Below are 27,762 nucleotides of genomic sequence, written 5' to 3' on the forward strand. Positions count from 1 at the left end.
CTAAATTGAACTTTGAAAGCAAAAGGACACTATTGAGAAAGAGGGGGGAAAACCAGATACAGATGAGTCTGGCACCACGTGGGTGTTGACACAGGAAACTCTGTGCAATTACCCAAGGATAATTAGATTACCATACCAAAAGTCCTTTGGCCGAAAAGCAGTCAAAGCGGTCATACAGGGGTCTCATAAAATCCTCTGTACTGACAGAGAACAGTGAAAACTAAGGGAAGTGAATCCTTCATGTGAACATTAGTATGTGAACTGTATTTCCTAAAAAGAATAGCAAGAGTGAGCCCGGCTGAGAAAGGCTAACGAAAAGGGGCGAAGCCTAAAGTCCCTATGAACAGAGTGTTGACAGGAATGAACCCGGCAGAAGGTTGTGCACAATAAACTTTTTTCTGAAACTAAGAAAAGCCATAGTGAACCCGGAAGAGGGAAGCTGACATTTGAAAGGGGTCTGAGCCCGAAGGAGGGAGATCCAGGGGTGGAAAGTCACCACCCAAAAGTTAATTAAAAGAATTGTTTAAAACGACATTAAGATTTGTGAAAGAAATAAGTATTGCAAAACAAGGAGAGGGAAAGTGTCCCCCTTGTCATTTGGGATCTGAGCCCAGTCGAGGGAGATCCAGGGGTGGAAAGCTGTCACCCAAAGTTCACTGAGAATCGAAGTGTCTTGCAAATTTGTGGAATACATTTACTGAGGGGTTTGCGCCAAAAGAGAGGGACCCAGGGGTGAAGCCATCACCCAAAGAATATGTGAATCAGAACTTTGTGTTTGTTGATTTGTTGGATACACCAGGCCTCAAAGGCAAGAGACTTTTTAATGCAATGAGACTTTATCCTCGAAGAACCCGATAGCTGGAACGGAACTGTCGGCTTGTGCTGAGAAAGCCAAAGTTCCACCTTGTCCCTTGCTAAAAACACGTGGAAGGGAGACCTCATGGCAATCCCATCCTGACTTATTATTTGAACACTGTTTCCTTTATTTTGAATACCCTATCCCACACTCATTCTGTAATTAGTTGTAAGGAATTGGCAATAGGTTTTTCTTAGCATAGGCCCCATTATGACACAACGCTACTAGGACTGCCTTATTTTTCATTTTATGGTCCATGCTTGCTGCCATTTTAGATTTAGGTATAGATTTGGCGTTTTTCCAACCTGCATTTATTGCTCAATAAACACCTGTAGAGGCGGTCCCAGATATGGCCTACACTCCAGCCACCCATTTTGAAATACCAGGATCATACTCGCCGAGATATGCGACGTATGAGGAGCAAATAAACCAACAGAGAGCAACACTGGGGCTCTGCCCAGTGCCCATCAGAAGAGCAATACCTGTTGAAGTGCCAATAACCAGACAACCATGGGCAGCACAGTACCCATTGAGACAACAGCACCAACAGCTAACACGAAATGAAGACTACTTACAAACTGTACCCGAAGTGACCCAAAGGGCCTTAATCGAAGGTGAATGCTGACAACACAAGGGCCTGGACAGATCTACAGATGAACGAAATAGCAACCAAAGGATGACAAACAATGATGAAATTATATGAATAAAGAGGTAGAGGACTTAAAAGGAGAAACAATGCTGATCTTTAAAGAAACAACCATAAAGCAAGAGGCAAAATATGCAACTGGCTACATGCCTGTAAATAGGCTTGGAACGCAAGAAGCTAAGGAAACGGTACTGCTTGCTATGCTTAGTAGAAGAATAGAGCGGCAAGCGCCAACTATATATCTACCTCAAAGAAGCACGTTATACAAGTGCAACTCCATTTTACAAAAGCAGAATTAAGCCCAGAATGGTAGGGGACAAACAAGCCAGGATTCATATAACAGCACAAAGCCAGACAAAAGAGCGGAATCGAAACTTAGCAAGAAGCAGCTCATGCCTGGGAATTCGAGGTCAACCTACGGAAGGGAGGAGAGCAGCAACTTCAAAGAAACGAAACTTCAGAGCATAGCAGCCTGCCCCGTGAAGGTCGAGATAAAGAGGCCCAGGCAGGTAGCGAGGCCAAAGAGAATCAAATACGCAAATAGAGGGAAAATGAAGCAGATTCACAGTGTACGGACACGTGACCAGCCAAGCGTGAAGAGGTACCCATGTCTGATATCATCCAAACCCAGAGGATGCCATAACTTCTCCTGATAAGAAGTTTCGAGGCCCTCCTCTGCCAACTAATTGACACATAGCCCTAACGGTACTGATTGATGGAAGGGAGGCAGGGTGAATCTTGGGGCACACCGCATCTGGGTGATCATTCTGCATGCTGCTAAAGTGGAGATTAATGCCTAGGGGTGTAACCCACCCAATCACAATGGACCAAATAATCAAGGTTCCTATAGCTAGTAGAACCAATGAGATGTCATACCTTTAGTGATGTCTGACACAAATTATGAAGAGGGATGGGTTTAGATGCCCACCAGATAAGAATTAGCCACCATATACAGATTTAGTACCTATACTTAAGTTTTCTCTTTAACCAATAGAAATGCCTGACAAACTTGAGTGTTACATGTCAATGATGATGAGAATGTGCTATAACTATTGCTGACTGAATGAAGATTTTGGGGAGTTGAAGCGAGACGGGTGATCGCATCACTGATGATTTTTTATTGTTTCCCCGTTTTTTGTACTTGTTATTAAACAGACTTCCATTTGCCAAACCATTGAGTTGTCCTTATTGATTGGTGTTGGAGTAAGAGAATCCCACACCCCATCCACCTCATGGTGCAGCTATCTCGTCTTAAAGTACTCAAAGGTGAGCTCTGATCCCATGGGCCCGTCAGAGGTCGCTTTTCCCTCCTGTACACTTGGTAGCAGCGGATGGTTTTTGACCATCATTTATTGATTATTGATTAAAATAAGACACCTATTGACCGTCGACACAAAGTAACCCTAGGTCTTCGGCAATATCACCATTCCTTCGCCATTTGGCCGAGTAGACTGTGAAGCTTCCCGTGGACAATGATAGTTTAAATCTGTCCAGAAAACTGCAGTGGGTCTGAAGGGACCCTTTTTATAAACATAACCCTTCCATTCCTACGGGCAGCGTAACAGGCGAAAGACTAAAAGAGGCGAAACGGAGGCGGTGATCCCGAGGATCCAAAGAGGAACAATGAGAGCGGTGAGTGAAACAAAAATGGCATGCTTTGGCAAATGTCATTAGGCATTAAAACAAGTAAGGGAAAAGGTAACAGAACGAGGTTGAGAAAACAAAATATATATATATATACTCGAAAATAATGGAATAAAGAGAGAGAATACCAGGTTAGATAACCGAGAACAGAGAGAATACCAAGGCGGACACCTGAGATTATGAGAGGATACGCCTTATTCCTGCGCTTTAATATAGCGGTCAGAAGAAATGTGAACTCGGAGCCCACATAATAGGGGACGACTAGACTACTACCACGTTTAATGACGTCGTAAAAGGGGTTTGTTTAAACTCCATGTCGGGGTACAAATTAGAGGCAGAGATATTTGTGCCCAGCTGGTGTTTGTTTAGTCTGTCAGATTTCTGTTGTACGTGTTCTGTCGTATGTCACATGTAAGAAAATTTGTCTCCTTGTTGTTTGAAATGAAGTAGGGGTTTTACGCGATTCTATAGTTAAGAGGGAATCGCACATGAATTGATGTTCTTGAAGTAAACTGGTGATAAAAAGTTTCGTCGGAAAAAGATTGAATAGGAGCTTGCGGTATTTGGTGCTCGCTCATATTGTTGGGAGTGTTAAAGTTGCATGGAGGTATTGTTAGAGACAGATTTAAACATGGAAGACATTACTCCATTAGCATACCTATGTAAAAAAATGCCGAAACATGCACCCAAGCTTAAGAAATACAGCAATGAGTGGGTTAAGGGCACCAGCCACAAGATGTTTATGCCGTAGCCACAAAATGGGTCTTTATCTAAAGCCGTCTTACAGCATATGACGATCTACTTGCATGCCACATATACAGGCAAGAAAGTAGAGAAACGCCTTGCTGTTCAAGAACTTTTGAAAATGTTCGAACAGTCGAAGGAAGAAGAGCCACCGGCAGACTGGATATTAAATGTATGCACGGAGGGGGGTGAGACGCCTACCCCGCCACCTACCCCGCCTGAAACAGAAACCGAGGGAAGTAAGCCTGAGGGACTCTACCCATTAAGAGAGCTTAAGGCAGCCACAGGGTATAGCAACCCCGCATACGAGTCACCTACGTACAGTAGTGACGAAAATAAAGGGAAGGATCAGGAAGGATCTTACCTCTGCAGTCCCGAGGGACAAGGAGATGCGCGATGATGAGAGAAAGGATCAGTCACAGATTAGTGCATCTCTTGATAAGGAGAGATCAGGAAAGAAATGGAAAGGAGGTGAAAGCAGAACTGATGAGATAGCATTCGCAGAAGATCAATGGATGTGAGGACAGATATTGTTGAAACTCGATGGAAAAGGAAGTGATGATGTGAGACCTAAAGAGAAGTCAGATGAGGCACAACGAAGGGAGAAGGAGAAGGAAAATGAGGCAACGGAAGAAAGGATAAGAAGGAAAGATAGGTTGCGACGAGAACAGCTATATCGCGAGGAGCAAGAAAAGCAGCTCTATCGCAAGCAGAAAGCAGCCTATGACCAATACAGACAGAAAAAGCTAAGGTTGGAAGAAGAGCAAAGGGTACGTGAAAAAATGATAAGGAGACGAAAGGATGAGGACGTTCGAAGGGCAGATGAACGTAGAAATGAAAGGAGAAGGGAAGAAGATAAGGTCAGAGAAGAGGCGAGGAAGCGCAAAGAATTCGATGATGATATTGAACGTAAGAGTAGACAGAGGGCATGCAATCTCGAATATCTGGAGCGGGAAGTTAAAAAACCCAATCCTGTAGTAGAATGGGAAGACATTGAAGAATTTTTTCCTGCGTACGACTCAGTACCATGCATGACCAGGGCATATATTGAAGATGACTTTGACACCAGAAGCATTGGGGAAACGATTGATAAGATATATGATGAAATGGGGCTAGAACAAATATCCCAAGGGGAAAGGGATGACGAGCACCTGGAGAGAACTCAGCTTTATGACACTGAGGATGTCACCTGAAGTAGTGGGAGCAGGAGACTGTCCTTAGACAGACTGGAAATCAGTAAAAACGATGATGACAGAAGGAGTTGCATGAATTGGGAACAATCAGTGTCCGACTCCGGAGAGGAGACTGAGTACAAGACAAATAAAGAAGGGAGACGGCGTGAAAAGCAGCTCTCTAGGGACAATGGGGTAAGATGGTCAGACGCGGGTGAGTCCATGCCTAGGATATCAGAGTCTGCCACGCAATCCCACCAGCATGAAGGGACACCCCATGGTCAGAGGGGGGTACCCGCCTATGCAGACAGGTTGAGGACTTTGCCAGGCAGATGGCGATGCGGGAATATTAGCAGTAGACAGGAGAGCTATGGGGGGGAAGAAGGCTGTAGATTCCAATTTCCACTATTAGAAAAGGGGGGCGCAAGACCGCAATATATTCCATGGCCACACATGGATCGAGAAAATTTGAAAAACAAGCTTCCAATGTTGACATCGGGAGCAGGGAAGTGGATAAACGAGTTAGAAAAGATGACACAAGGTGTCACATTAGCTATAGGGGACATTAAAGGTCTCTTGATCGCCATACTTGGTGAGAGAGCAGATGAGGTGTGGACACGGGCAGGGTACCCTGGCGTAACAATAATTAACACTGCACATGACGGAGTGCCATTTAATAATTGCAGAGCAGCTGTATGGAAAGCGCTACAAGTGCTTTACACAGACACTTAGGATATGGGAGCTATAATGACGCAGAAAATAAAGGAGTCAGAAGATCCGTTGATTTATATCCAGAATTTCCAAGACGCATGGGTGCTCAAAACGCATACATTTGGACAAAATCTATACTGGTTTTTACCACATTTCATGCCCAGGGTTGCCAGAACCAGTGCAGAAACAACTCAAGAAATTGGTAGGGGTTGAGGCTAAACCTTGGGCTGAAATACAGTTAACTATCGCTTATTACTGAAGATTGTTACAAGAAAAGAATCGGAAAAAGGAGGCAACTCGAAAGGGCAAGGAAGCAAAGCTGGTGCAAAAGAAATGATCAAAACATGCTCTTGAAGGAGCCATGCTAACTAGCCCAGATGAGCAGAACTTACAACAGGGGGCTAGCCCACAGCAGAATAACCAGAGTAACGTAGGACAATACCCAAGGGGAAGAGGATTTAGAGGGAGAGGATGGCAGAGCATTCAGGGAGGTTTCAACAGTAATCAAGGAGGCTTTCAAAACATGCAAACAGGCAGCCTAGATATGTCAAACGGACAAACAATCTGACCACCCCCAGTATGTTGACTGTGTGGAATGATGGGGCATTTAGCGCGCACATGCAGAAGCCAAAGCGCATGGCCGAATGGCTAAGAAATGGGAGCAGGCACAGCGAATCCACCTGCGATCTCACAACAGGGCAATGCACAAAATCACAGTGCAGCAGCAAGCACCAGGCCAGCAGCAGGGTGCACAGCAAGTGGTTCAACCCCCAAACATGGGGAATTTTCCACAAGGGCCATTTCAATAGGCACCACCGCAAATGTCTCGGGGCATAAACTCCGGAAGGGAAGGCAGCCCACGGAATGAAGAGAATCCACAAGTGTACAGTGGGCCGAACTTATATATGAACTAGGATAGCTCACTTGGGAACCCTGATGTGCTCTATCCTATCAGTGACACCAGAACCTAATAGGGAACCTAGGGTGAATGTCGTCATAGGGGGTAAAGAATATTCCTTCTTAGTTGACATGGGTGCAATACGCTTGTGCATACGAGAAGGCAAGTTTTCCTTATCCGGCGAGGCCATAGATAGTCAGAGTTTTACAGGAGCTCACAGTCGAGTTCCCTTTACAGACGCACTCCCAGTCTCCATAGGGGATTGTGAAATGAATGTACCTTTATTATATTCACGTCAGACCCCCAGTAAACATTTTGGGTCGAGACTTAATGACAAAATTGAACATGACGATCTCATTCACGGAGGAGGGCATAGTATGATACACTCCATAAATGCATTATTCAAACGTGTGCGAAATGATCAGGGCGTACTCAGGACATATAGCCATGAGAGCTATACCATTAGAGCCAGAAATGTTCACATATGGCATGCGTGTGCTTATGGCAGGGTCACCAGGCCTCGCAGAAAAAACTATGAGAGCCCCTGATGAATTTCTTTTCAGACCAAGAATACCTATGCATGAAGAAGAGGGACAAGTATTTCCCTTGATGATACATACCGCAGCAGTGCGAGGGAAAGTAGTATTGGTTGAAGGCTACGATGATGAGGCAGATAATGGTGCGCAATTATCGCCATTAAAGAAGGGTATCGAGTGATTGATGTCACCAATGATGATCTGCTCGAAGAACAACCAGGCTCAGAAGAGACAAGGGTGGAAGTGAGTCTCATACTTTGGGTAAAAATGATCAAAAGAGAAGTGCCTCAGAAAATGATGTTGGCACTGATACGTCCGGAATACTTTGATGATGACATGGCCTGTCTCAGTATGGACTACAGGACCATATGACGTGGGCCTCCTGAAGGGGGTGGGAGAAGTGAAAATTAACCTGAAACCAGGAGCAATTTTACAGAGAGCACGACAAAATATCCCATGTCCAAAGAGGCGGATGAAGGGATCGCGAAGACAATTTCCGCCATGATGGATCAGGGCATCTTAGTGGCATCAGAGTCACCCTGTAATACGGTGATTTATCCCGTCAAGAAATCAAAGGGAGGGTCTTGGCGTTTAATCCAAGATTTAAGAGCATTAAACAATATTGTTGAAGCAGAGTTCCCTCTAGTCCATAACCCGTCTACAATCTTATGTAATATACCCATCGAGGCAAAATATTTCACAGTGATTGACTTCAAAAACACCTTTTTCTCAATCCCGTTGCACTTTGACTGACAAGATCTGACGTCTTTTATGTTCAGGCAAATGCGTCTGAAAAGCACAAGGTTGCCACAGGGGTACTGTGAGTCCCCGTCCATTTTTAACAGAGTCCTAAAGACGGACCTAAGCAATATTGCATTAGAAAGTGTTGTCTTGCAGTATGTGGACGACTTCTTAATCTGCAGTGCTACAGAGGAGCAATGCAGGTGCAATTCTGTTCAGCTACTGACTATACTAGCTGAGAAAGGATATAAGGTTGACAAGGAAAAGCTACAATACTGTCAAAAGGAGGTACTGTACATAGGCCAGCTAATTTCACATGAAGGGAAAAAGGTGACCCCAGAAAGGGCTGAAGCCATCATGAACACGGCTAAGCCAATCACGATAAAGCAAATGCAGAGCTTTTTAGGCCTGTGCAACTATGTTAGAGCATGGGTCTTCGAATACAGCTCATATACCAAGCCTTTACTCCAGGCCCTAAAGAAGGCCCAAGCAACAAAGGAACAGATCGAATGGACTGAGGCAATGGACAAAGGGTTTTGCAGAACTCCAGAGAGCGATTTGTACGGCTCCGGTTCTCGGGATTCCTAATTGTGCAGCGGAATTCTACCTGTTCTCGCACATAGATGGCAGCGTTATGACGGCAGTGCTCGCGCAGAAAACCTTGTTGGGGTACAAGCCCCTGGCAAATTACAGTGCGAACCTGGACCCAGTAATGAGAGGCCACTTCCCATGCGAACAAAGCTTAGCTGCCGCAGCGTTTGCCATAGAGAAAGCAACAACCATTATAATGGGATGTTCTATGATGTTATACATCGAACACTCATTATTCGCCATTTTAGAGAAACCAAAGGGCGCATTGACATCGCAAAGAGCTTCTGCCTATGATTATATCGAATCCATCGATCAAAATAGTTCGATGGAAAACAGTGAACCCAGTTACGTTTGTAGCTGAGCCAGTCACTGAAGGAGAGCCGAAACATGAATGTGCAAACTATGAAGAATTCTATGATGAAATCCCCCAGGTTGAAAGAAAATGCCCTTGTGGGAGGAGAGATCATTTTCATTGATGGTTCTTCGAGAATCGACCAAGAAGACGGACAAAGATATACAGGCGTCGCTGTGATGAAACACATAGCAAACAGAGAATTTCAAGTACTCGTCAGTGCACGAATACCATCTCATTATTCAGCGCAGGCTGCAGAATTATTGGCGTGGATACTCGCCATTGAAAATCACGCAGACCAGGAAGTTACGGTGTACAGTGACTCCGCCTATGTGACGTCCACAGTGCACGCAGGGCTAGCGCACTGGAAAAGGAGGGGCTACCTCTGAGCAGACGGCACACCAGTGCAGCATGCAGCTTTATTGGACAGGCTGATTAAGGCACTACAGATCCCAGTGAGCATAGCGGTTGTGAAACGCGCCACCCACACTAAAGGGACAGATTTTGTGTCAAAGAGAAACCACTCAGCAGACACGGAAGCCAAGCCTAAGGCCTCCAAAAGTGAGACGATGATGGAAGTGGCATGTACCCATGAGAGAATTATGGTGGCACGTACCATACCCGAAGCCTATAATAATCTGGGGCAGACACAATTAATGGAGCTTAAAGGGGTGGCACCCCAGGATGAGAAGAACCTATGGAAAAGTTGAGGGTGTTCTTTAAACCCCTCTGATGGATTGTGGTGGCAAAACAGTACTGGTAAACCAGGAATGCCTGTAGCCCTACTGAAAAATAGCATTGGAGCAATTGCATTACCCATTACACATGTCAAAAGAGAATCTAGGTGCAACGCTTGCGGAAGACTGGTTTATACCGAATTTAGCTGAGCATGTTGCATTCTTTATGGTGAACTGCATAATCTGCCAGCAATTCACTGCTGGGCACACGTTAGAAGTAGTGAGAGGAGTCATTCCCTGGCCAAATGGGCCTTTTCAGCACTTACATATCGACTATGTCGACATGATTCAAGTGTGTAACGGGTACAGATACTTAATTGTAGTGGTGCATCCATTCTCTAGATGGATAGAAGCAGGTCCATGTACACACCCAGACGCTACCTGTGCGGCCAAATTCCTAGTGAGGGAAGTGTTCCCTAGATGGGGTGTGTGTGAAGTGATGAGATGAGATCAGATAACAGGGCTCATTTTGTAAATACAGTATTTGAGCAGATTAGCTGGTTGCTTGGTATAAAGCACAAGTTCTTGTCAGCGTATCATCCGGAAGGTAATGGTGTTTGTGAGAGGCTCAATGGCTTGTTAAAGAGGGGATGGTTGCACTGCCATCCACTGGCATTGTATGCGCTTCAGAGCCAACCAGGCTCCGACCATCATCTTACGCCGCACGAGATAGTCACAGGAAGGAGAATGAATACTCCCCTAACCCCATGAGACAGAGCTAGATGTGATGCCCAGTCAACCCAAGAGATCCTAGGAACCGAAATTAGCAAATATCTGAACTGCATGACATCCAGCCTTACTGTAATTTCAGACCAACTGCAGCAGTGATGAAAAGGGTGCAGCCCAGCAGGAGACACTGAAACAGACGCAGTTCAAGGTCTACTTGTTCCACTCATTTTCCCAGGAGACTCTGTACTCGTAAAGAACCATACGAGGAAAAAGTGGGATGAGCCAAGATTCAATGGTCCTTTCATTGTGGAGGACTGCACTCCTTCAGCTGTAAAACTGCAGGGCAGGAGAGCATTGATTTTTCTCAATGACATTAAGCCCTATATTGGAGAAAACCCTTTAGCTGCACCCCACCGTGAAGAAACCACAGACAACAGGGAAGAACCACAGCACGTGCAGACAAGATCCATGTGGAGGAAGAAGGACGCATGAGCAGCAAAGCCAAGACAGAAAGAACCTGTGTGCAAGTTGTGGCTTGAACTGGACACTTCCTCTAAGCAAAAGGGGGAAAAGGACATAAACGGACACTCTGTGCATCCTAGTTGCAGGGTGAAGAAGAAAATTGCGCATTTAAGCCACAACACGTTTGTTGACACAAACTCATAAATCAAGCCACACTTAAGCGTTGTTAAGAAACAAGACTCTAACAGACAGTGATCAAGGACTTTTACCTTAAGAGCTAAACACAGTATCCCGAATCATCAAATATCAAGACTTTCTTTGGCAGCACTTATGGTGTCCCCCAGCAGAAACATCACAAGGGATGTACTCAACTACTTCCATTTTGTATTGGCAACATATCCGTCACTGGTAAGTAGGGTCGCCAGTGTCACAGACTTCATCCAAGATCCTGCCAACAAGAAAATAATCTGGCAACTACTTACCCGCATCGCGGAAGCCGTCATAGAACTACCTGAATACAGTGATAAAGACACAAATGATTCCACCGCAGGCAATTCTAGATGAACTCATCAATACACTTTTCTTTCGCCTCATAGGAGGAGTGCCCAGCTATTGTCGGGAGAAACACAGACACGCTCACGTTTATTCGAGAACCAGCAAACTCTGAACATTTGAGCCAGCTGTGGATTAAACTCAGTTACTTAGTTGCAATCCACGCTTCAGGGAAGTGCAAGAATTGTTCACATCAAGGGAAGGGCCTATAATCCTGAACCCAGCAAGGCAGGACAAATGTCCCCGTCACCCGAGGACAGCCGACTGGTGCACAACATCTTCTTCCGCCTAGTCACTGACTTTCCAGAAATGGTGGGGAGACCTATCGAGGGTGACGTCCTCCATTTATCAGAGATCCAGCTAACGTCAGATGGGAATGCTCCTCCATGGCATCACGCTGCAAGTGGAGCTGTCCAACTTTCAGAGAGATTATATGATGAGATTCTAGTGAAACCTTCCGTCGAGGGAGCAGAGACAAGAACTTCACCTTTATTCATGTTGATTGCCTTTGTTCCATTTCTTCACATTTGAACAGTGTCCAGTATGTCCTCAGGACTGAAGCAGATTTGGTGGGTGGACTGGGAACTCACCCATTTTGAATATGGACAGTAAAAGTGACTCATCGAAGTGTTAGTCTACCTATTTTTCCATAGTCTAGCAAGGATACTGCATCCTGTATCAAGAGACAATCGTCACCCGCAAGAGGGGGACACTTGTGAAGCACCAAACACTTTATGACACAAACTGTTCGAGAACTAAATCGAATTGAGAAAAACAGTAACATTGTCATTAAATAAATAATCAAGACGGGGGCCCAGAACAGTAACCTGGTCCTCCCACAAGCAGAGGGGCACCCTTGCTTCTCTGGAAGGAAATGCTGTCGTTTAACCTACCGCACTATCATGTATCTATGCATTGTGTTAATCATTATTTTGCTATCATTAACGATAAAAACTGCATTTTTCCTTGGTGCACGAAGCAGTTCAATTTCAGTGCACCCACCTGACGGCGTACGCACAAGTCCCACAAAAGGACCCAGACCCTATATAGTTATCCCAGTCCTGAGAAAATCTGATGTTAAGGCAAATGAACTGAAAATGGATGTAATTAACAGTGATACATACACACTTGAGGTAACGAATGAAGAGAAAAGCTGGAGACAGGGTCAGCACGGAATGTACGAAAACGTAGCACTGACAACTACACGCACCCACACACACACACTGAATGCACATGAACCAGGGCATGTGTCAATGGCCACAGAGCCTCAAGCGAAGGCAACCAAGAGCACGAGACTGCCTACCAAACAATCAGTACCTGAAAATAATGAGAGCCTGAAAAGAATCGAGAGAAATGCCAACAAAAGAAGACTTAAAAAAAGCCCTTAAGAAGACAGAAGCGGCTGTAGGAGAATTCACTGCAAGGACACAAATGATACTAGATAATTTATTCCCATTTATAGCCAGAGCGAAGAAGCGGCATGAGGAACTGAAGACTAAGACCGCAGAGACTGTATTGCCCAGCACACAAGTTCCAACACAAGGAACAAGTACCATGTCCACGATGCAGCCGTACACTGGGCCGGAGACAGGCCGGTGGTTGATAAAGGCACTTAGAGAGCAGAAGAAAGATGCAAGAAGAGAAGGAGAGAACTGCAAAACCTCCACCTACCTCATCAATGCAACTAAGGAAACCTGCTCCATTGACCAGAAGACCCGAGAGTCCCCTAGCAAGGAAAAGTCACACAGACGCGTTTAGAGATGTAGTTATAGCGAACTACAGGAAGACACTAAGAATCAAGAGAAGCCCACACGAAGATAACAATGAACTGAAAGATTACCTGGATAGCACAGCACATCTAGGAAACAACATCTGGTAACAAAACATGAAAGTCGTCGGAAGAAGGAGATCAGAAGGTGAATACTTTGCGCACTTCTACCGTACACCATGGGAAAATCCAAGATCTTTGTGGCTGTAGAGATTGATGTCCCGACAGCACACTGTTTGTCACACGTAGCAATGTGCAACACCAGAGGACAGTTTATGGGAAGGGATGCCTCATTGATATGGGCAACCGAAATGGATTAACCCGATGAAGATGACTACGTCCAGGACATTAAGACGAGAAATAGAGCTCATACTACGAATCACGTGATCAGGTATGAAAAGGCAGGAGTTAAAGGAGCAGGAATAAGATGGGAAATTAACCCAAGACTGAACGTGCAAGGAAAAACTTCAGAAGAAGCTCAAATTTGGAGAAACAGAGGACAGATGCAGATTTGGGGAACAGTGCTTTCACCAAACGGATGGGAAGAAGGAGTGGTGATCTGTCGACCTTGGATCCTGCAAAGAAGCAATAGAAAACACAGAGATTGTGTAAACCTTTATGGCCGAAACTCACAAATTACTGATATGAGGAGGACCTCTGCAGATAGTGCCACTGGTGAACCTAAAATTGTGCTTCAGGAACAATGGCACAAGGAAGATGGGAGAGAATCAGAACTGCGGACACATTTTTGAAGCTCCAGGAATGACTCACGGAACCGCAGTTATTATGGATCATTACTGGGCGTGTGGATCAAAGGCATATATAAGGCTGCCGGAAAACTGGGGAGGCATATGCACACTAGTGAACGTCCATGTTCCAGCACTAGTGATCCCAAAAAGTGACCTGAATATTGACAGTTTCACGAAGGCAGATGCCCACCTGGTACCTTCCTGCCTGCTGCTCTTTTTCACCACTTAGCAAGCCCCGCCACCTGGTGCCTTCCTTCACCATCACTGTCTTGTGGCCAATGCTGGATTTGACTTTTATGGTCTTCATTCATTCACAGTGTGTCGCTCTTTCTCAACTCTCATGCTGGACTTCCTTTGCATCTTGTACTCATGGAGGCCCTGAATCATGCTGTTCCCATCTTCATCTTGTATCCTGGCTTACAACATTATGTGTTACTACTGACTTCTGCAATTGTATTCACTCTCCCCTCTTGCTTCTCCACTCTTTTTGACTGCTTACTCTCTTTTCTCCCCTCCTTTCCCTTCTCCCTTTTCCTATCTCCTCCCCTTACTTTCTTCTATGCACTTACTCTATCAGAATTGTCCCTGGACCTAATATGATAGCAACCTCGTCTGTTTCCTCCACCCTCCCATTACTGTTTTTTTCCTCCCCACCACCCCTCCAGCACAATCTGAAATGTCGTCAGGCCTAGTATGATAGTCGCTTGTTTTGTTCCTCCCCTCCTTTTCTGCACCCCTCTCCCTCACCTTTTGTTTTTCTCCGGCTCTACCAAAAATGTTGTGAGGCCTAATACGGTAGTCGCCTGTCTGTTTCCATTTCCTTCCCACTCTCCCCCTCCCTTCTCATCTATGTCTTAGCTCTTGCACTGCCTGAAATGTCGTCAGGCAGAGTACGATAGTTCATTTCACATCCTTACTGTTCATGGCCTGTAAGAATGTGGTTGTTTTCCCTTGTTCCCTCCCTTGCCTTGAAGCGCTTTGAAACACATTGTGTATAGGCGCTATATAAATAAACGATCATATCATATCATATTATCTGAGGAAAAGGAGATCTGTCGAGCTGATATCCCGAATGAAGTGAGGAAATTACTTTTCTGCCAAATTGGAAGAAGCATTTCATGCAATCCCATATGAACACAGGTTGTTCAGCCTCATCTCATCAGTGTTCACAACAATCATCATGCCAAGGTTCCAAGTAGGAGCAAACACTCAATTGTTGCAAATAACCAGATGGGGTTATTGCAGACCATTAACTCTACCATAAAAGGATTCAATGCTATTAAGGAAGAGGTAAGAGCAATTCGATTGATGACTCTACAAAACAGATATGTACTTGACCTGACCACAGCGATGGATGGAGGTGTTTGCGCAAAGATCGGAGAATTATGTTGCACGTTTATACCTTCTCACGATGAGGAAAATTGAACTTTAACAGAAGCCATAAGTATGCTGACAAACCTACAAAACCAGATGATCGATGAAACTGACGAAGTTGATGATGACAGCTGGTTTGGAACAATGTTCTCATGGGTCCCACAATGGATGGCAGACATATTGAAGTTCCTGGGAGCTCTGCTCTTGATGATACTATTAGGATTTTGTGTTAATCAAGATAATCCTCTCACAATGCCAGAAAACTGCGAAGAAAGCCATAGGGATGAGATCATGATCAATGTCAAACCAGGGTGGAAGCCCAGAGACCTGACTGATAAAGAAATAAGAGACTTTGTGAAGGCCAGCGAATATGCGCCAGAAGGAACAAAGTCCCTGTACCCCAGGAAATGTAGAAATTATGCAGGAAAATGGATCTATTGCAGCCCAAATGGACAGTGCCAGCTAATGACCTGGAACAAATACGATGTTACGCTCACCTGGACCCCACAGGGGTGTCGATCGGACCCGGACAGCTGCGGTCTCCTTCAACATGCTGCGTAGTGCAGAAATGACTGTCTGGACTGGCCCGCCTAGTCTTGTCTGCTGGACCCGAAGAAGTATTTTCCTGCAAGTGCAGACAGAGATTAAACACCTGTGGGTTTTAGTAATGGCCTCCCAACTGTTCTCGCTCTCCCCCACTAATCACCTCCGATATCCCCTTAGTACCCTCACCTTATGTTCGTAAAAGATGAGCTCTCCATCCTGTGTGTCTTGCAGGGGCACGTAGATACCAGGTACTTCACTGGTTTGAAGGTGTTGGGAGAGTTCCGGTAAGTATTGACTCTGAAGTCCCTGGCGGGATTGTTAAGTATCAAGTTCAAAGAGTTCAATGTGCCCGATGTTCACTCTTGTCCCCTTCCTTCCTTAAGTTGCAACGGAGTTCATGAGAAGAAGGTCTCATAGCTGCTGCTGGCGTTCAGGTAAGAGTCTGTGTTACCCAACGCTGTCCGGTAACTATTGCATGCGTTAACGTGTTGTTTTTCTCCCTCTTTACAGATGCGGCATATGAATATGTGGAGAGTTATGGAATAATACCGCCGGTGGTAAGTCTATGGTGGTAAGAGGTTGTATTTGTTGATTCCCTTGGCTCACCTTGTTTTTTCTTGTGTCCCCTAGGTGCCGTATTACGTCGAAGAAATGATGGACAGTGCCTGATCGAAAGATGCTATGAGAACTGGCGAGTATGGCACCGTGCTGGAGCTGGCGAAGCGACGTGTGCAGGACTGATGTACTTTCCAGATCCGGAGATGAAATGGTTCCGGAATTAGGTGAGGAATTTGAAATAAGTTCATTTTCTAACCTTGGATGCTGGCTGCAGGCACAGTGAGTGTCACGCTTGGACTCTTTTGCAGCATGGTCTGCATCAGGTAAGTAAAGTCTATGAGCCTGGCGACTATGGCACCAGGACTGATTTCTATGATGAGTCTGGCGCCTAAGGCGCCAGGACTGAACCCAGACAGCCCCTAGCCGGGGCTGCTGAGGTTTAAACAAATGTCTGGATGCCTGCTCCCGGAGCTGAGGGCCTTGGTCCTGATGCCCGGGGATAGGCATCATGACAGCACTCCACCTCTTCCCCCCCCCCAAGGCCCCTCCTAAAGTTATTCTTCCCCCTGGCCCCGGTTTGTCTGGGAAGTTCCGATGGAATCTTTTCACCAACCGAGGTGCATGAACGTGGTCGCTAGGCTCCCATGATCTATCTTGTGGTCTGTAGCCCTTCCAATCGATCAAATAAAAAAGTTTTGATTTAATCATCTTGGAGTCCAGGATATTTTTTACCTCAAATTCAGGTTCTCCATCTATCAAGATGGGGTCAGGTGGTTTGGTTAATCTTGTCCCTGGTTGAACTGGTTTTAAAAGTGAAACATGAAAGACAGGATGAATTTGCACATTAGAGGGTAATTCCAATTTGACGGCCACCGGGTTAATAATGGCCTTAATGGTGTAAGGTCCCAAATATCTAGGATTAAAAGTCTGAGTTCCCTTCAGAGGTATATGTTTTGTAGCCAGCCAAACTTGATCCCCAATTTGGTATTGTGGAGTTTCACTTCTATGTTGATCAGCATTTTTCTTGTATTTCTCTTTTGCTTGTTTCAAATGTTCTGTGGCTTCCTTAAAGGCTTGTGTAATAGTAGAGCGCAAATGACTAACTGCGGGCATTTCTAAGTGCTGAGGCGAATCGAGTTGAGGTTCGAGGGTGATGTCCATATATGGTATAAAAAGGGCTTTGTCCGGTTCCTGAATGTACAGAGTTATTGTATGCGTACTTGGAAATCCATAAAATATCTTTCCAATTGCTTTCGGTCTGGTGTAGCATGCAGCGTAGGTAGTGTTCAAGGGTCTGGTTGGTCCTTTCCATCTGACCATCGGTCTGGGGATGGTGACTTGTTGATAGCCTCACTTCGATTTGTACCAGTTGACATTTCTTCCAAAAATGCGAGAAAAATGGACTACCTCGGTCAGAAACCAATACGGAAGGGAATCCGTGTAATCGAACAATGTTTTCGAGGAACTCCTTGGCCAGAATCGAAGCAGAAGGTAACCCCTTTAAAGGAATAAAGTGGGCCATCTTGGAAAAAAGATCCACAATAACTAGGATGGTGTTAAATCCATTACATGGAGGTAGATCTGTAATAAAGTCTAAAGACAAGGTGTGCCATGGTGTAGGTGGAATATCCAAAGGTTGTAAAAGGCCAGCAGGTTTTTTCTTCTGGCTTTTGTTTTGGGCGCAAATGCCACAAGACATCACAAATGACTTTACATCTTTTCGCCAAGTGGGCCAAGAGAACTGTCTCTTAATTTTTGCTTCAGTTTTTGCGATACCTGGGTGCCCTTCCATCAGGGTGTCATGGTAATTGGAGATGACTAGTTCTTGTATTTCCTTGTGTGGTAGAAATAGTCGTCCTTGATAGTAAGGTAGGTCATTGACGACTGAGTAGTCCGGGCCTTTCTTTACCCAGTCCTGCAGGGTTGCTGTATCGAAGAGTTGTTGGATTTTTTAATTAATATCTTCTAGTGTCTGTAGAGTAGTTATGGCAAGAATTCTTTGCTCGGGAATTATTGGCACCGGTTCCTGGTTTGCATATGCTTCTCCCATCCCTATTCGGGATAAGGCATCTGCTTTGCCATTTTTTGCAGCCTGGTCGACAAGTGATCACGAAATCGAATTCGGCAAAGAACAATGCCCATCGAAGTTGTTGCGATGTTTGGGCTTTGGCTGTTTTTAAATACTGCAGGTTCCGGTGATCTGTGATTACGGTAATCGTATGCCTGGCACCAAGAAGATAGTGCTGCCAAGCCTTAAAGGCGGATTGGATGGCTAATAGCTCTTTATCGGTAACTGCATAGTTTAACTCGGGTGCTGAGAACTTTCTGGACCAAAACGCTACTGGGTGAAGTTGACCGGTTTCAGGATCCTTCTGGGACAGGACAGTTCCCATGGCTAAACTGGATGCATCAGTTTCTACTATGTATGGAAGCTCAGGGCGTGGATGCTTTAAGACAGGTGCTGATGTGTATTTCGCTTTCAGCTATTGGAAGGCCTTTTCAGCCTCTTCGGTCCACAAGAAGCGTTTGTTTTTTCGCAAAAGTGCTGTGATGGGTGGGGTGTACAACATGGGAGAAGTCTGGAATGAATCTGCGGTAGAAATGAGCAAATCCGAGCATGCTTTGTACCCCTTTGACTGAACTGGGTGATGGCCACTTGAGAATTGCGTCCACCTTTCGAGAGTCCATTCGGACTCCTTTTGGAGTCAGGATAAATCCACGAAATTCAACTTCTGTAGCATGAAAAACACATTTTTCCAATTTTGCATATAACTTGTGCTGGCGTAGTTTCTCAAGGACTGCACGCACATGCTTAACATGGTCTGATTCTGAGGAGGAGTACACTAGAATATCATCTATGTATACAACGACACAGACGTCAATAAGTTCACGAAGGACATCGTTCATAAAATACTGAAAGGCTGCTGGTGCATTGCACAACCCGAAGGGCATCACCTGATATTCGAATAATCCGTACTTGGTGCAAAAGGCAGTCTTCCATTTGTCGCCTTTATTGACACGTACCAGATTATATGCCCCTCGGAGATTTAACTTAGTGTAGATACAAACATCCTTTACTTGGTCTAGTAATTCGGGGATCAGAGGCAATGGGTATCGTTTTTTTACCGTAATCTGATTTAATGCGCGGTAATCTATGCACGTTCTAAGGTCACCTTCCTTTTTTGGCACGAAGAATAAAGCTGAGGATGCAGGAGACTTGGAAGGCGAATAAAGCCATTAGCAAGGTATTGGTCCAAGTATTGCCGTAGGTGACGATTTTCAGGTTCCGTGAGGGCATAGATTCTACTGCATGGGGGTTGTGCAGCGGATAGGAGGTCGATTTGACAATCGTATGATCTATGAGGAGGTAATGTATTGGCCTGTTCTTTTTGAAAAACATCCTGAAGTTCTTAGTTTTCCTGAGGTAACTGCACGATTGGGTTAACGACTGTAGCCAGGCCTTTGTTCAAAGTTTTCTCCGGGTAACAGGTGTGTGCACTATCCGGGAAGGTTATTCTCTTCTCTCGCCAATCTATACAAGGATTATGTGTTTACAACCATGGCATCCCCAGTATTATCTAGAACTGTGGGGCTTTGATTAGATCAAACACAATAGTCTCTCGACGCCCATCTTGACTCAACAGTGTCACCTCTGTAGTGGAATGAGTTACAGGCCCCGAGGCAATCTCAGTTCCATCAACTGTGGTGATGACATCCGAAGTGGTCTTTTTGCAAAGAGGTAGATTCATCCTTGACACCAATTCGTGGTCCATATAGTTTCCTACGGCTCTGCTATCTATGTATTCCCTTACTGCGTGTATACGTGATGGCTACCTGGGATCAAGTAGGACCATTGGGATGATCAGATGCAAGGTCTGAGTGTCCTTCTTTAAGCTCGGCAAGCGGACCTCTACGCTTGTCGGGCGTGGTCGTTTCCCGAATCAGGCTCTATATGGCTTTTATCAGCAACTCCTACTACCTTCTTGGGTGGTTTTGTAGGGCAATCCTGTAGAAAATGTCCTGAGGTTCCACAGTACAGACACAACTGCATCTGTCGTCTTCTTTCTCTTTCCTTTTGAGTTAAGGGTCCTTTAACCCGGCCGATTTGCATAGGTTCAGATGCATCTGTTCCTTTGGGGGCAACGTTGGGTTTAACCAATACCCGGTTCTCGAACTTAGCTCGATTAGTCTTTCGGTTCTGCAGTCGGTGGTCTAGTTGGACCACTAAGTCTATAAATTCTGTGCAATCCTGAGGTGGGTTCACAACTTGAGCCAAGACATCTTTGAGTTCTCCCCGAAGTCCACGATGAAACAATGTAATTCATTTTTCCCCCGGCCACCAGGTTTCCACCACCAACCTATTGAAGGTTGCAATATAGGTTAGCAGATCCTGGTTACCTTGTCGTAAGGATAAAAGTTTGTTGTCCAGGGCTTGACCCTGTGAGTGTCTGGCAAATAGTTTTTCCATGCTCCTTTGAAAACCCTGAAAATCCCATAGAAGAGGAACATCCTGGTTGACTAATGGAATGGACCAATCCGCTGCGCTGCCACTAAGATATGACAATACAAAGGCTACTTTGGCTTGGTCATTTGGAAATGCTCCCGGTCTGCATAAAAAGTGCAAGCGGCATTGGTTCATAAACACGGCAAACCTTTTGGGGTCCCCAGCAAAGCGTTCGGGTGGAGCTAACAGAATATTTCCCGGTAAAACCACTTGCACTGGATTGCTTGATGAAACGGGGATTGGGTTTCCCCCATATCCAGGTAGGGGCGTTTGCCCAGCTTGGTTTTGCAGTAGTTGCCTAGCCAGATCATCCGTGCGCTCCTTTGAGACAATCAGTTCCCTCCTGAGGGCATTAGTCTCTTGGTGAGCGGCATGTACTTCCGCCCTAAATTCCCCCAATAATTGGGCCAGTTGGTCGGTGTCCCAGGTTTCCATAACACCCGGGTTGGTATTTGTATAGAGGCTTTGCGTTCTGTTACGCTCACCTGGACCCCGTAGGGGTGTCGATCGGACCCGGAGAGCTGCGGTCTCCTTCAACGTGATGCGTAGTGCAGAGATGACTGCCTGGACTGGCCCACCCAGTCTTGTCTGCTGGATCCGAAGAGGTATTTTCCTGCAAGTGGAGACAGGGATTAACCACCTGTGGGTTTTAGTGATGGCCTCCCAACTGATCTCGCTCTCCCCCACTAATCACCTCCGATATCCCCTTAGTAACCTCACCTTATGTTCGTAAAAGATGAGCTCTCCATCCTGCGTGTCTTGCAGGGGCGCGTAGATACAAGTTACTTCACTGGTTTGAAGGCGTTGGGAGAGTTCCGGTAAGTATTGACTCTGAAATCCCTGGCGGGATTGGTAAGTATCAAGTTCAAAGAGTTCAATGTGCCCGATGTTCACTCTTGTCCCCTTCCTTCCTTAAGTTGCAACTGAGTTTGTGAGAAGAAGAAGGTCTTGTAGCTGCTGCTGGCGTTCAGGTAAGAGTCTGTTACCCAACATTGTCCGGTAACTATTGCATGCGTTAACGTGTTGTTTTTCTCCTTTACAGATGCGGCATATGAAAATGTGGAGAGTTATGGAATAATACCACCAATGGTAAGTCTATGGTGGTAAGAGGTTGTATTTGTTGATTCCCTTGGCTCACCTTGTTTTATATTGTGTCTGCTAGGTGCTGGATTACGGCGAAGAAATGATTGAGACAGTGCCGGATCGAAAGATGCTGTGAGAACTGGCGAGTATGGCACCGTGCTTGAGCTGGCGAAGCGACGCATGCATGACTGATGTACTTTCCAGGTCCGGAGATTAAATGGTTCCGGAATTAGGTGAGGAATTTGAAATAAGTTTGTTTTCTAACCTTGTCCTTTTCTTCTTCTTCTTTATTCTAGGAGCTCCGGATTCGAGGCGGGCGTGGCAGAAGACTGGATGCTGGCTGCAGGCGCGCGGGCGTGGCAGAAGACTGGATGCTGGCTGCAGGCACGCGGGCGTGGCAGAAGACTGGATGCTGGCTGCAGGCACGGTGAGCTTCACGCTGCTGGATGCAGAATAACGCAAAGCATGTGCTGCTGTTCGGGTGTGGTTTAAATAGCCTCCAAAGTAGTTCCAGCGAAGAATGTTCTAGCACCACGCCCCAGTAAAAAATAGTCCCTGTGACAAAATAGTCCCATCCAGGCCTCATGTAGGCTTGGACTCTTTTGCAACATGGTCTGCATCAGGTAAGTAAAGTCTATGAGCCTGGCGCCTATGGCGCCAGGACTGATTTCTATAATGAGCCTGGCGTCTAAGGCGCCAGGACTGAACCCAGACAGCCCCTAGCCGGGGCTGCTGAGGTTTAAACAAATGTCTGGATGCCTGCTCCCGGAGCTGAGGGCCTTGGTCCTGATGCCCGGGGGTAGGCATCATGACAGCCGAACATGTAAAAACAGTAGGAAGTTTGAAAGGAGTGATAAAAATATGGACCCCAAAGAAAAACACATTCACACCGTCAGGTACAAACCCAGAAGACGAAGAAGAACCCAGTAAGAATAATCCAAAGGAGAAATAAGAGGTGGTCGATAAACCAACCAGAGGAGGGAGTGTAGAGGAGGTCCCAGATATGGCCTGCACTCCAGCCACCCATTTTGAAATACCAGGAACATACTCGCCGAGATATGCGACATGTGAGGAGCAAATAAACCAACAGAGAGCAACACTGGGGCTCTGCCCAGTGCCCATCAGAAGAGCAATACCTGTTGAAGTGCCAATAACCAGACAACCATGGGCAGCACGGTACCATAAAGCAAGAGGCAAAATATGCAACTTGCTACATGCCTGTAAATAGGCTTGGAATGCAAGAAGCTAAGGAAACGGTACTGCTTGCTATGCTTAGTAGAATAATAGAGCGGCAAGCGCCAGCTATGAATCTACCTCAATAAGGCACATTATACAAGTGTGCCTCCACTTTACAAAAGAAGAATTAAGCCCAGAATGGTAGGGGACAAACAAGCCAGGATTCATATAAAGTTCAGAATCGAAACTTAGCAAGAGCAGCTCATGCCTGGGAATTCGAAGTCAACCTATGAAGGGAGGAAAGCGGCAACTTCGAAGAAACGAAACTTCAGAGCATAGTAGCCTGCCCCGTGAAGGTCGAGATAAAGAGGTCCAGGCAGGTGGCAAATAGAGGGAAAATGAAGCAGATTCATAGTGTACTGACACGTGACTAGCCAAGTGCAAAGAGGTACCCACGTGTGATGTCATCCAAACCCAGAGGATGCCATAACTTCTCCTGATGAGGAGCTACAGTTTAGCTTTAAAGTACTGATCGATGGAAGGGAGGCCGGGTGAATCCTGGGGCATACCACATCTGGGTGTCCATTCTGCATGCTGCTAATTAAAGTGGAGATTTATGCCTAGGGGTTTAACCCACCCAATCACAATGGACCAAATAATCAAGGGTCCTATAGCTACTAGAACCAATGAGACGTCATACTTTTAGTGACGTCTGACATGAATGATGTAGAGGGATGAGCTTAGAAGCCCACCAGATAAGAGTTGGCCAATCCTCACACTATGTTACCATGTACAGACATAGTACCTATACATACGTTTTCTCTTTAACCAATAGAATTGCATGACAAACTTTTGAGTGTTACACGTCAATGATGACGAGAATGTGCTATAACCATTGCTGACTGAATGAAGATTTTGGGGAGTTGAAGCGAGACGGGCGATCGTATCACTGATGATTTGCTATTGTTTCACCATTTTTTGTACTTGTCATTAAACGGACTTCCCTTTGCCAAACCATTGAGTTGTCCTTATTGATTGGTGTTGGAGTGAGAGAATCCCACACCCCATCCACCTCATGGTGCAACTTTCTCGTCTTAAAGTACTCGAGGGTGAGCTCTGATCCCATGGGCCCGTCAGAGGTCGCTCCTCCCTCCTGTACACACCCTTGAACTGTGATCACTTGTATCTGTCTTTACTGTTGCCTCCATGGGTTCCTTACAGTACCCATTGTCGTTACTTGCCAAGAACTTGGTCTTCTTTCCCGTGGAGCTACGGTCACCTAGAGGCTTTATTGAAGTACAATAAATGACTGGTTGTTGTAGTCAACTCACTATATACAGACGCTTTTAATGCTGTAATGAGTGCAAATTTAAGATCGATTGGAGACCGCCATTGAAACTGGCGCATCTATAACGTCCTTCATTGAAAATCTGTACAAGTCAAAACTTGTACAGATTTTTACAAAGCTTGTGGGAGTTTGATTGGTCTAGACCGAGAGACACGAGTTACTCCTACACATTATTCCTAGGCTGTGCCAGGGACGAGTGAGATGGCTGTCTTAATGAGGTTTCCTTGCCCTAAGGCGTGCCTTAAATGCACTTAAAAGTTCATCTCAACATTCTTCCAGCAAAACATTATTGGGGCAAGACATGAACTACCTACAAGTTCAGTTCTAGATGGTGTGAATGTAAAGAGTCTGGAAGAGTCTATGCCTGCATTGCTGAAGTCTAAGCTGCTTAAGGCCAATGCAGGTCCATCATTGTGCACATTCTAGCGAATGGGGAGAGATCAGTACATGTTGGGAAGGTCTGCGGGCAGGTGAACAAGTCTAACCAGTCCTGGCACCTGCAGGATCTCCCAGTGTGATATTGGATGAGTTGACTATTGCTGGTGCAGCCTCACCCTACTAGGCAGAGGGGACTACATATGCCAGCTGTTCCGGGCAGAGGGGACTACATATGCCAGCTGTTCCGGGCAGAGGGGACTACATATGCCAGCTGTTCCAGGTAGGGGGGACTACATATGCCAGCTGTTCCGGGCAGAGGGGACTACATATGCCAGCTGTTCCGGGCAGGGGGGACTACATATGCCAGCTGTTCCAGGTAGGGGGGACTACATATGCCAGCTGTTCCGGGCAGGGGGGACTACATATGCCAGCTGTTCCGGGCAGGGGGGACTACATATGCCAGCTGTTCCAGGTAGGGGGGACTACATATGCCAGCTGTTCCGGGCAGAGGGGACTACATATGCCAGCTGTTCCGGGCAGAGGGGACTACATATGCCAGCTGTTCCAGGTAGGGGGGACTACATATGCCAGCTGTTCCGGGCAGAGGGGACTACATATGCCAGCTGTTCCAACAGACATGAACGAGAGAACGCTTTAGAATTGGAAATTGAACATGTTGATTTTCTCATTACTGTTTTTTTTAACTGTTCACTCTTAATAAAGAACCTTGATGAGTTATTCTTAACTTATGACGTGTTTATGAATTTCGTTACATTGATGTATGTTATGATTATGTAAAAATATGTTTGTAAAGCACAGCACGTTCAAATAATGAAAAATAACCACAACCGTTGCTTCCTACCTTATGCACCTTTCTCTCTCCAGCGCCCCCTGATCCCCCTACACATCCCCTCTCCCTCCCGCGCCCCCATTTACCCAAACCTCCCTTTACCCACCAGCACCCCATGCCCCTACACCACCATTCTCCCCCAAGTGCCCCTGTCCCCTCTACACCATCTTTCTCCCTCCAGTGCCCCCTGATCCCCTACACATCCCCTCTCCCTCCAGCACCTCCATAACCCTACACCTCCATTATCCCTCCAGTGCCCCTGAACCTTCTACACCTCCTCTCCCTCCAGCACTCCCTCATCCCCTACACACCCCATCTCCCTCCAGTACCCCATGCCCCTAAACCTCCATTATCCCTCCAGTGCCCCTGACCCTTCTACACCTCCTCTTCCTCCAGCACTCCCTCATCCCCTACACACCCCATCTCCCTCCAGTACCCCATGCCCCTAAACCTCCTTTCACTCTCCAGCACCCCCATTCCCCTACACCTCCATTCTCCCTCCAGTGCCCCCTCATCCCCTACACCTCCCTTCACCCTCCAGCATTGTTTCATCCCCCTAAATCTCCATTCTCCCTCTAGCGCCCCCCTATAGCGGAATTCGCCCCCCAGCGCCCCCTGTCCCCTACACCTCCATTCTCCCTTGAGCACCCCTATACCCCGGTCTCCCTCCAGCAGCCCCTCTTTTTCCCTGACTCTCACTTCACCTTCCTGCTCTTGTCTTGTTCAACCTTGTTTCATCAGAGTTAATTCTTCCCCCTCGATGCCGCAAACACCTGCTCGAATCTCCCCATCTCCCTCCCTCTCCCACACCTCACCTCCTGCAGCTTCTGCTCATCCCGCGTCATGGAGAGCAAGGTGGAGGTGCCACGGATCATGGGTATGTCCTGCCACAGGGATGCGCTGGAGGACACGGAGAGGCGTTGCAGGTAGGAGTCTGGTGAGGACATCAGCTTCCGCCGTAGTCTAGGTGAGCTTGGATCAGACTCTTCCATGAAGGTCTCCGCCCGCTTCTGCCGCTCGATGGCATGGTTGAGGGCCACATCGCTGTACTCCTGGTACAGGAGACGGGCTATGGGATGGGAAGAGAACAGGTCATTAGCACGGCCTTCAGGCCCAGGTCTTGCAGATTTGGGGGTCCGCACGGGCTGGAATTCTGATCCACTTGCTGTCACTGTGACACTAATGTCCACCTGCCCCCTCTTCAATCTCACAACCTTACTGAGACCAAGCATGTTAACATTTTTCACAGACTATCATTGGGTCAATGGAACCCATTGGCTATCTGCAGTGACACAAGGCATAACTCTATTGAGGAGTTTATGAATTTACATTCAAGGGCAACAACTTGAGTGCAGACCATAAAGATGACAGATGATCAGCAGATTGGCGAGGAGCGCCCAAATGGGATCCGCGTATAGGTTCAAGCAGAGCGTCGCTATAGAGCCCTGGGGAAGGCTGCAGGGGACAGGTCGATGCAACAGTGTTTGTAAACCCATCTAGACAACCTGGTGGATGGTGGTGACACAAAATGACTACCAGTGTAGGACCAAGTCAAGGAAGTCTTCTGCGAGTCAGGAAGCTATGCCTTGTGCCAATGAGGAATCGATGGTGTGAAGCGAAGAGTCAGGGGCTCATCTTGTGATGGACTTAATGATGGAGGCTGGGAGGATGTTCTCATTGGAGGTATCTTGGACACTGCAATGTGTGATCAGATCAATCTCCTGACCTTGTAATGAGGGGATACAGACCGCTCCAAGGTGGGGGCTGGAAATCCTATTGGGACGAACACTATGTACATCATATCCAATATTTGGGTGGCAGTAAATAAGGGGGCCTTCATTCCTTCCCCACCCCATGGGCTAAATTGGCTGCAAGGATATCTTTGAGCATCACCCCAGACCTGTGACCCAAAATGCTGGGCAAGTGCTTTCTTATCCTTGCAGGAGGACTCCTGCTCTTGGAGAAGAACAACCATGGAGAAGGGAGACATCAGCAGCCCACATCCTGGTGAGAAGAGAACTCACAAGCGAGAGCAAGGCCATATTGAAGGGACTGAATGCCAGCGTACCAGCAGAGAACTGAACATGCGTGCTATGTTCAGACAGAAGTCGAGAGTA

At 46.3% G+C, this 27,762-nt stretch overlaps 1 protein-coding gene across 5 annotated transcripts in view; it reads right to left on the reverse strand.

The window, feature by feature from the left end:
• Positions 1-27,762, reverse strand: part of LOC138580058 (uncharacterized) — a 387,791-nt gene that overhangs the window by 88,221 nt on the left and 271,808 nt on the right. For all 5 annotated transcript variants that reach the window (XM_069650297.1, XM_069650295.1, XM_069650298.1 and 2 more), the window contains one exon: positions 26,461-26,714. In XM_069650297.1, coding sequence (XP_069506398.1) covers positions 26,461-26,714 — 254 coding nt within the window. The remainder of the gene's footprint in view (positions 1-26,460; positions 26,715-27,762) is intronic.

Source organism: Ambystoma mexicanum, chromosome 3p (genome assembly GCF_040938575.1).
Source record: "Ambystoma mexicanum isolate Mex_15411 chromosome 3p, UKY_AmexF1_1, whole genome shotgun sequence".
NCBI classification, from domain to species: Eukaryota; Metazoa; Chordata; class Amphibia; order Caudata; family Ambystomatidae; genus Ambystoma; species Ambystoma mexicanum.